This window comes from Arachis hypogaea, chromosome 3 (genome assembly GCF_003086295.3).
Source record: "Arachis hypogaea cultivar Tifrunner chromosome 3, arahy.Tifrunner.gnm2.J5K5, whole genome shotgun sequence".
Classification (NCBI taxonomy): domain Eukaryota; kingdom Viridiplantae; phylum Streptophyta; class Magnoliopsida; order Fabales; family Fabaceae; genus Arachis; species Arachis hypogaea.
In genome coordinates, this window is record NC_092038.1 from 127876860 (window position 1) to 127887559 (window position 10700).

Consider the following 10700-nt stretch of genomic DNA (forward strand, 5'->3'; position numbering starts at 1 on the left):
CTTTTATTCAACAACAACATTATCATGTAGTCTATTAGTTAGTGCTGATTACTAATTTACTATATAAGATGACAAATACAGTTAGATTATTCAAATTACTATATTATGAATAGTCTCTACATGTTTTGTTCAGTGCCTTAATCCTCGGTATCAGCAGCCATTCGCAACTTATGGTTTCAAATGAACAACAGTTGACAAAGCATATAATATGGGTATTTTTTTTTCTTTTCTTTATTCTTTTTAAAATAAAAAAGCGTTTCCGGGTTGCCATGTTATGTTACGTAGCATATTCGTTTTCTTTTGTGAAAGGGAAAGAGGCGACAAAGAAAAACAGCTTTGTATTATTTCGACTAAAAAGATTAGTAGAACAAACAGTCGTTTTGAAAGAGACATAAAATTCCGCCACACTTTCTCTTCTCTTTTTTCTTATTCTACTATTTGTTCCTCTTTTGGTGATTTCCGATATTTTAGATAATTGCTTTGAATTTCTGGCTGCGGAGTAAGTGCTCTTATCCCGTTACTGCTAAATTGAGGAGACATTTGTAAATTCTCGCATTTTATGACAACCATTCAGATAGATTATTGTAAAACATGCATTATTCTGAACAGAGGTCAGAATAAAAAAATGAAATTTTCAACCGATATATAAAGCTGTAAACTCTTAACTTTTTTTTCCCCTCTCAGAAAAGCGTAGTTTGATCTTAGGGTAAAAGTTGATAGACTGAATAGCAATGTAAATGAAAGTTGACTATGCAAGCACTCTAATTACAAAATTCTAAAGTGTTTAATACTCTTGAAATAATGATGTTGATCAGGAATAATAACTAAGCAGGAAAGCTAGGTTCTACGTGATTCTTCTTTTTAGCTTCAAAAGTAAGTTCATAATAATAGACACCAGATAAGAGCTACAAAAATGTTACTTTTTTCTGGGTATGCCGATCTCCACTTCCAAAGCCACACAGGCACATACGATAAAACAATGACTAGAAACTCTTTCCTCTCAAAGATACTCAGCACGAAAAAGCAACAGTGAGTGAGAATGCCTAAGCAAAACCAGAGAGAACTAACAAAGCAAGCAAAGCACCAACGAAAATATACAAAGAAAAATGAAAAAAGAAAAGAAAAGAAAATGATATTACAATACAAAGTTGGATCATAAGTATGTCATCTAAAGGTGACAAGAAATTATATTCTGACAACATCCTGGAGGCAATCATAGAAATGAGAGATACTGATCTTCTCTTTGCCAGAATAGATAGCTTCTGCAGATCCACCTTGAGCCCCTTGTGCTGCCATCTCAATCAACATGTACAGCTTCCTAATAGGCATCTGAAAATCAAAATTTAACGCACAAGAGACCCAGTTAGAATCAGTTCTTTGCAACCACTTGAATAACCCACATATACAAATAAAACCAAGCTTCAGCAAACCCTACAATTAAGCAAATGCAACATGAAATGGGTTACTCACATCATTCATTGCCTCTGCAGCAGCATCAATATCTTCATGAGCAAAAACATTCAACTGTTCTAGGACCTGAAATTTTAAAGAGGACAGAAAATAAGACTTGACAGAAAAGATAGTTGTTAAGTCATAAGTGAGACGATCACTTAAATTTCAACAGATGAAACAAATGACTTGTTTTCTAGAGAATAGAATAACTTCAATAATATCAGGCAACAGTTGAAACTTTTTTGGTGCACATGTCAATAGCCTATAAATAGCTCGAGTCACATAATGCCACAATGAAGAACAAAATATGTTTACCTTCTTGGCATCATTTGTGCTCAAGGTAGGAACATGGTAAGTGACAGAAAAAGTATCACAAAATCCAATTGAGTCCAAGAAAGTCAATTCGCTTGTTGTACCAATAACCATGAGTTTTTTCCCCTGACAACAGTGTAAAACAGTAAGACGTGAGCAGCATCAGCATCATAAACTACACTGGTTTTTCTCAATTCCTTGAAGTTTATTCCTGTTTCTGTAAATTGTCTCGTACTGGAACATTGCCCGAAAAAGAAACTGAAAGGGTAAGTACAAATAGAACACCTTTGGAGGAAGCCGTTTGAGTAGGACCAATAGTGTCTGAGAAATCAAGTTTGAAAACCGGGGACCAATGGCTACATACTCCAATAACCTATATATAGAGACCGTTGATCATATGTTTAAGGACCTGCAACAATTGAGGATACTAAAAGAAGGATCAACAATTCTTACCTCTCAATGTCATCAAGGACAATAACACTCAACGGTGACTTATATGCATCCTCAAAAACCTGTTGACAACAAGACCTTAGGATTTACATGATACAAAACCATATAAGGAAAATGCAAAAACAGATTAATGTTGCAATGCTAATGTATTAAGGCACATATACTTCACTATTGACTAAAACTAAAGCCTATCTTGCAAGGCCAAGAAATCCGTCTTCATAAATTATATAAACTAGACTAATACCTGCCCAATGCACGGAAAATATAGCCAAAATTAAAATTAAGAAATTTTACTATGAAATAACTAAAACATGGATCAATTGTCGTGTAAAAATTGAAAATTTAAGGTTTTAAAACTTTTTTTTATATTTTTAAGATGTTAATTAGATTATATTATTTCTAGAGATTTTTTTTTCAAAATTGTAAATAGTATAATAAGTTGTAATATCTTTATGTTATTTAGCTTATTTTATGCTTGTCTAACTATTTGCTCAAGAAATGAAAAATACATGATAAAACATCCCCCCCCCCCTTCTCTTTCCCCTTTGTTTTTTTCCTACAATATAAAAAAATAAGAACCATGTACCTTTTTCATCTAATACTATCATTCCAAGATAGATGGGAAAAGACTTCTTATAATTATAAGAAAACAGAGAATGGCAAATAGCTATTGAGAGGCTACTTTGGTCTCTCTTTTAATATATTATACATAGACTCAGTACTAAGTAGATTTGAAGAATGGCTAAAATTCTTAAATATGACCAACCTTAATAATCTGTGCACATTTAGTGCTCTCATGTAGTCCAATCATTGTTTCAGCTGAAACCTACCAATTACAAAAGATCAAAATAAAAAAAAAATTCCAAAAATATTATTATGTAAACTAGGAAGCAAAGTACAACAACAGAAGCAATGCAGATTCATGAAGAGTAATATTCAAGAGAATTAGAGAACTTACAATCTTGACATATGGGAAGTCACTGTCAATACCAACAGTAGCTGCAAGTGCGGTCTTACCACTATAACAACAAAGTAATTTAGAAACATTCTATCAAAAACAATTCCAATGAAAATTAAAATGAAAATGAAAATTCGCATACCTGCCACTGGAACCTTCCAGAAGACAAGTAACAAGTGGGCTTCCTCTGCTTACTTTTACTTGCTCCACTAGTAGCATTGCTCTTTGATAGATGTGCTTATGTCGGTCACCACAGTCAACCATGCCATGGAGTCTATAAATCAAATGAAACAAATAATATTACTTAAAGCATATTTCCTGGTTTCTGTTTACTTCCAGACAGACTTCGGATTTCCAATTTGCCAACATTTATTATCTAACTAATAGCTACTTTTGAAACAACTAAAAAAAGGCATAAAACAGCTAAAAAAAACCAAAGAGATTTTTACAAAGGTAAAGGGACCGTCACAAATAGCGAGAAACATATGAAAACCTTTAAAACCATCAAATTACGTGGTGCAGGACAGTTAAATTAAGGGATGGCAAAACTAGTTTTATTGTTCTTTTAAATATCTTGAAATATAAATTTATTTGGTAGTATAATTAAAAAGGAAGCATTCTAATGTTCAAATGAAGCAATGTGTTAATGGCCCTCCATTTAACATATAGCATACTATCAGCTAATTAACCCTATAAGGGCAAATCTGACGGCACCCAATAGTTTACTTTTAATCCAAATTTTTGGAATGATAATAAGGCAAGAATAAATAAAATGAAATAGCTTAACCAACTTCTGAAAATACTAAAGAATTCTGATTAGCACCTGCATCTTTCAAGATCATCAGTGGAAGCCCCAAATGCAGGAATAACCTCTTGGAGTGCATTCAAAAAGTCATCCATGGTAACCTTAATATTCTCTTCCTCAACTTGCTTCGTGAGATCCTCTAGACTCAGTTGTCGATTTAAAGCATATGAGACGGCACTTTTCACAACACCTTCAAGTTCTGCACCACTGTAGTTTTTTGTTCTAGCAGCTGCAAAAGATAGGGCAAACCCAGAGTAAACCTTTGCTGATAATTTTACTATTTACTTTTTTTTGGCGAAATGATAAGTAAAAGCTTGACATCGGAAGTAGCTGATCTTGCTTCAAAATATTTATTAGTAAAGAATCAACCTAATCAAGATTACTTATTGATTACTTGCATCAAAGATAACAAAGACATAAATATACAAACTTATATCATCCTAAATTTGCCATAATAAACACATACCGAGCTCTTGAAGATTCACATCGGGAGCAAGAAAAGAATTCTCTTTCATCTTGTTAGTATGAATTTGAAGAATTTGCAATCGACCATTTTCATCAGGAAGGCTTATCTCAACCTGGACTTCCAACCGCCCTGGTCTACAAGCAAAAGAAATGGCAACGACTAAGAGGTATGCACTATATATGCATATAGTTACTATAGGAGTTTATTATAAGAAATCAAAGCAGCAGTAGATTGGATAACAATTCCAGAATTCAATAAACAATAGCATATCCTTGTTGAGTGTTCACAAATTTACATTCATACTTTCCACACCAAGCATATTTAAAAAACCTACAAGAAAGGAGGGAAAATTTAGAGACCTTAAGAGAGCCTCATCAAGCATATCCTTTCTGTTAGTCATTCCAATAAGCAAAACATTATTTAGTGACTCCACACCATCTATCTGCAAACCAATCAGATTGTTTATTAGATATGCTTATGACTAGTAGAGAGGAGTTATTATTTTAATAAAAAATTATTTAAACTGACCTTAGTAAGAAGCTGGTTCACAATGCTATCATGAACTCCAGTACCATCGCGAGTTGAACCTCTTGACTGCACTCACACCAAGGAAGATTGTGTGACTAAATATAGATCAGAGAATTCTATGACAATACAACTTTAAGCTCAATACTGCAATTTGTTAGGGATAAGGAAACTCGTATTAAATTAAATCTTAATATTTAAAATTCATTGCACTGCAATTTTGAGGAGTAGTCAATGATAAATATATAACTTAAATAAATCTGAAGAAAACTACATGAAAAAAATTTCGCCTGAAAAGCTTTTATGACTCCAATTTAACTATCTACAAATCCCACAAAGGAGGGTCACATAGTATTAGTAGCATAGAAAATCTGAAGCATCTAATATTGACACAGAATGATCATGAATTAACAGTAATCAACAAATAGGCAAATAACACATTGCATGATTCAAGTTGGTCCAAAGTTAAGAAATTCCATACCTTACAAATAGCATCAATTTCATCAAAGATAATTACATGCAAATCACTTTCATCCCCTGAAAATACAGTGATTAAGAAGAGTGAATTATCAGAAAATTTAATCTTAAGTACATGCAATCTGTGTTTCTTATCACCTCGGCTCCTCTGCTCTTGTTCAGCATCAGCAAAAAGGTCCCTCACATTCTTTTCAGTTTCACCAACAAATTTGCTCAAAACTTCAGGGCCATTTACAATCTAGTACAACCACACAAGGAAAATTAAGATTGTACAAAATTTATTAAGCACCAAATGGTAAAAAGTTCAAGAAAGCTTATTCCAAGACAGTCACTAGTCCAGTATGAGACACAATTAGAAGCCGTCGCTGCTTCCAATTGTATCAGGAGCAATTTATTACTCAAGTACAAGGAGTAAACCTTTGGTTCCTTCCCATTCAGAATTTTCCCAATTTGCCGGGCCATAAGAGTCTTTCCAGTTCCAGGTGGGCCATAAAGCAACATGCCCTTCACATGCTTGATCCCTAATCTGAGACATCAAAGTATTCAAGTAAGAAGACGATATATCATAAAATAGTGCATAGGTGGGTGACAATATCAACATATTACTTCGATGTCACGTGGGGAGGGAAAACACGGGAGGCAAAAGCTCTTCGAAATATATCTGCAAACTCTGCACTCAGGCCTCCAATACCCAGAGACTGAAGATTAAACTCTTTCTGCTTAAAAATGTTGCTAGTGGCAGCCTCACGCTGATTGACAATCTGCAAAGCGAAAAAATGTAATTATTATTATAGCTAGTAGAGTTCAATTAAAAAACTATAATAACACATCACTGTAATGCATACTAAAGGATTGTTTATTACAACACAGGAGCAGATATAATAAAACCAATACTAAATTACTGCACATGTTGAATGACTATATGAAATTCATAAGATTTTCAAACATATCGTTTGTATGAATATTCTAATGTGAAGGTTAGCGTAGCACTCCCCAAATCAAAATGAGTGACACTAATCATCACAAGCTAGTTAAGCCATAATCATTCAGAATAATCAAGAGGAGAGGGTTAGGGAAAAAAAAGAAGAAAAAAAACCAGTTAAATGTCAAAAACAAATTGGAAACTCACCTTGATTCCACTATCACGTGCTGTTTCAAAAACAACATATGTGTCATCTGAGATCATCCCTCTTTCAAGAGCATTAGTCTTTTCTTGACCCTCAACAGCAGCTTGTGTAACTGTGAAGCTATAATTATTTCCATGATACTCAAATAACACTTTTTGCCCTACTGTCATAACCTGCATCACATAAGGTCCAACTTAAATCCATATTACAACAAGCAACGTGAGATGAATGTAAATAACAGGAGCCAATAGAGGGACCCCTATTACAGGATGTTCCAAAACTTCATATGAATTAAAAATTAAGGTCAGAAGAGAATAGAAGAAAGTTGGAAAGGGAAAAAAAATGCATGAGGGAGACAATGGAAAACAACAGCACGGGCAACCTGAGAAACATTAGAAAATGAATTGATCTTCCATTCAACCAAATGTAAAGCACAATCATGATTCACATAAAAGATACAACCCCGATAACCCAACCGCCTGGCTTTCTTTTGAAACACTCTCTTTCCCCTCCTTGTGGAAAGGCTAAAACAATGGAAAATTATCTTCTTCCACATAGATGTAGGAAAATAAATAGATAAATAATTTATGACTAAGACACTCCTTGCAAGTTATAGAAAACCAAATAGAACACCAATAGTTCCCTTGACAATGGCATGCTAAATTAAAGACCAACTATCACTTGATTAATAATTTAATTATATTATCATAAGCACATATTTATGCAAACAAAACAAATTAAGTCATGCAACAACGAAGAGACATCTTCCTTTCCGAAATCAAATTAGTATTATTTAGAGACCACATGACCACGTCTATTTCTAAAGTTTTCATAATCAGAAATTAGGGAAGCTATTAGATCAGTAAAAAAAACTAGAATTAAATGAGTAATAAGCAACAACTAAAAGGCCATAAAAACTATCACTTATGCACACTCAAAATTGTCCAAGTAATGACATGGAACAAATAAGTAGCCTAGAGAAGGACTAACCTGGTTTGCGAACCTTTTCCGAAGTTGCTTAGACAGTTGGGGAGCATCAATCTACAAGCCAGACAGAGACAGAGCATCATCAGCAATTTTCAATCCTAGAGCAGTCCAATTGGAAACAAACAAATCGGGTAACTTAAAAGTCAAACGTACCTGTTCACTCTTTGCTCCTTTTTTAATGAATTCCAGTTCAAGGGTTAACAATGCCAGGTCGAAGTTTTCAGGTGGCACAAATCTATTAACAACAACACGAATCATAAAAGTAAAATAAGAGTAATTTATTTAAAAAAAACGGAGAAAAAAAGAAGAAAAGATAATCACCTGGTGACAGGAATGGATTCAGCAGCGGAGACTTTAACACAGCGACGTTGAATGGAATTGAGAGCAATCTGGCCACTGCGAATGTTCTCATGAGCTGTATATCTCAGTTAAGAACACAAAAAGCAAAACCACAAATCGAACCTATCCAATGCGTTGACATTAATTCACTAATCGACATTACCATAATGAATTTAACAACGCAATAAAAAAAAATAAAAATCCATGATCAAATTATACGTTAAGAAAACTGAAATGAAAGGCGGTGGCGAAGGATATGAGAGAGAGAAGACGAAGGAGTCGCCAACGAAGGCGAGGAAGAGGTTGGAGCGATTGGGGACGGCGAAGTTGCGGAGATCGGAGGAGGAACAGAAGGCGAGGTTGGTGAGGGCAAGGTCCTGCGACGGCGTGTTCGTCACCACCATCGATGTGGAGCCCGACGACGAACCGAACAGCGACGCCATTTTAGTTTAACTTTCCTACCAGATCGGAGCTAATGGCAATGGATCCCTTCCCTTGATAGATTAGATATATGCCTTGCGCGGGAGGGAGACCGAGACACAGTACAGATGTAAGATTAATCTAAGAACAAGAGCAATAGAAATAGTAAAATACAAGCTTATTAGAATACATTTTCTTTCAAGACATATAAACACTTCTCTTTTTTATTTAACAAGTAATAAATGTGATAAGTGACTAAGTGTAATAACCTGTGTCATGTTTTATACAAAGTATAAAATTAAAATGTATAATTATTAATTTGTTAACTTAAAATTAATACATTAACTAAATAAATTTAATTTCTTGAATGTAAGAAATAGTATATTCAGAGGTGTAGTTTAAACTTGTATTCATTGTAATGTTTACAAAAATCCTTGTGAGTAGCAATTTTTATAATTTTGTTTGATATTTGGCCAATATAAATATAAATTATTTTTAATAAATAAATTTTATTTATTAATTTATATATAAAAATTTTAATAAGAATAAAACTCTACATTCAAATAAAATGTTTATCCAAGTCTATCTAAACTGTTGTAACAAGAAAAAACTACCAAAAGTACTCGTGAAGTTTATGAATGCTGACAAAAGTACCCCATAAACTAAGAAAATTAATGCTGTACCCATGAAAGATGGGTTCCGTAAGACAAAAGTATCTAAATTCTAATTTTTTGTTGATTTTTTTAACAAAATTCCCAAACTACTACATCCTCAGCCTTAACTCACTTTTTCAACCTTCCATAACCCAACCTACACCTTTAAAATCCTTGCCATGGAGTTCAAAACTACTCCTACAACAGACCAGACCGAAATCAATGGTGGTGGTGGTGGTAGAGGATCGGACCTCAACCGATTTAGTCACAAGTTTACCGAACCCTCTTTCTGCATGTAACAGCACCACGACCCATCTCTCTTCTCAAGTGCGCGATGACGGTGTTCTCCTCGGCTGGGTCAAGCGCACCACGACAACGTTCTCCTCGACTGGGACAGGCGCGCCACAGCGACGTTCTCCTTAGGTTGGGTCACAAGCGCACGACGAAGGTGTTGTAGCCACCTTAAGAGTGAGGGAGAAGCAGTGAGAGGGGAGGAGATTGACGGTGATAGGGTAGGTGGGTGACGAACGGTAGTGAAGAGGTAGGAGGAGAGATATGTGACTATGTAATGATTTTTGAGAGAGGAAGAAGTGAGGAGAAAGGAAGAAGTGGGAAGAGAGGAGTGACGGTAGAACGGGGTTATGGTGGGGTAGATTAGAAATTTGATTAAAAAATTAACAAAAAATTAGGATTTTGATACTTTTGTCATACAGAACCCATCTATCATGGGTATAGCGTTAATTTCCTTAGTTTATGGGTACTTTTGTCAACATTTGTAAAATTCATGGGTACTTTTAGTAGTTTTTCCTTGTAACAACTTTTCAAATCACGCTCTCCTTCTCTGTTTCTTTCTCCTTCTCCTCCTTGTATTTCTTCTTCTTCTTCTTTTTCTTCCAAATTTACACACCCAAGTTTTTTCTTCATTCCTTCTTTTCCTCCTCTTAGAGATTATCAATTCAATTTAATTCAGAACACCTGCGTCCAATCAATTCAATTCAATTCATAATGAACCGAATATGTTATTAAGGTGAACAATTGTATAGTACTAAGTGAACGGAACATTATCCATTATATAAAATCAAATTCAGAATAACTTTCTGCATAATGAACCGAACACGTTATTAAGGTGAAACAATTGTATAATACTAAATGAACACAACATTATCCATTATATAAAATCAAATTCAAAATACTTGTGTCTACAATTTAGAGATTATCATTTCAATTCAATTCAATTTCTAATGAACCGAAAATGTTATTAAGGTGAAACAATTGTATAGTACTAAATGGACGAAATATTATCCATTATATAAAATCAAATTCAGAACAGCTTTCTGCATAATGAACCGAACACGTTATTAAAGTGAAATAATTGTATAGTACTAAATGAACGGAACATTATCCATTATATAAAATCAAATTCAAAACAGTTTTCTGCATAATGAACCGAACACATTATTAAGGTGAAACAATTGTATAGTACTAAATGAACGAAACATTATCCATTATATAAAATCAAATTCAAAACACCTGTGTCTACAATTTAGAGATTATCAATTCAATTCAGAACACCTGCGTCCATTCAATTCAATTCAATTTAGCAATTGCATTCCATTCAATTCGATTGAAAAAATAATCCATTAACAAAATGTTGGTGTTGTTGGTGATGACAATAACGAAAGAGAAGAAGAAGAAAAGAGAAGGATGAGAAGAAGAAGAAGAAGAGAAG

General features: G+C 34.0%; 1 protein-coding gene across 1 annotated transcript; it reads right to left on the reverse strand.

Moving 5' to 3' along the window:
- Positions 1-821: 821 nt before the first annotated feature.
- Positions 822-8488, reverse strand: LOC112791464 (vesicle-fusing ATPase). The gene is made up of 21 exons (XM_072227175.1): positions 8156-8488; positions 7881-7975; positions 7713-7794; positions 7563-7613; positions 6575-6745; positions 6052-6206; positions 5863-5971; positions 5584-5683; positions 5450-5505; positions 4972-5037; positions 4803-4885; positions 4444-4577; positions 3996-4206; positions 3315-3446; positions 3173-3233; positions 2981-3040; positions 2218-2276; positions 2050-2137; positions 1768-1890; positions 1471-1536; positions 822-1329 (listed from the first exon to the last, which is right to left on the reverse strand). Exons 1-21 carry the CDS (start codon positions 8339-8341, stop codon positions 1186-1188), a joined length of 2232 nt encoding a protein of 743 aa, XP_072083276.1. The 5' UTR covers positions 8342-8488; the 3' UTR covers positions 822-1185.
- Between the last annotated feature and the right edge of the window lie 2212 nt (positions 8489-10700).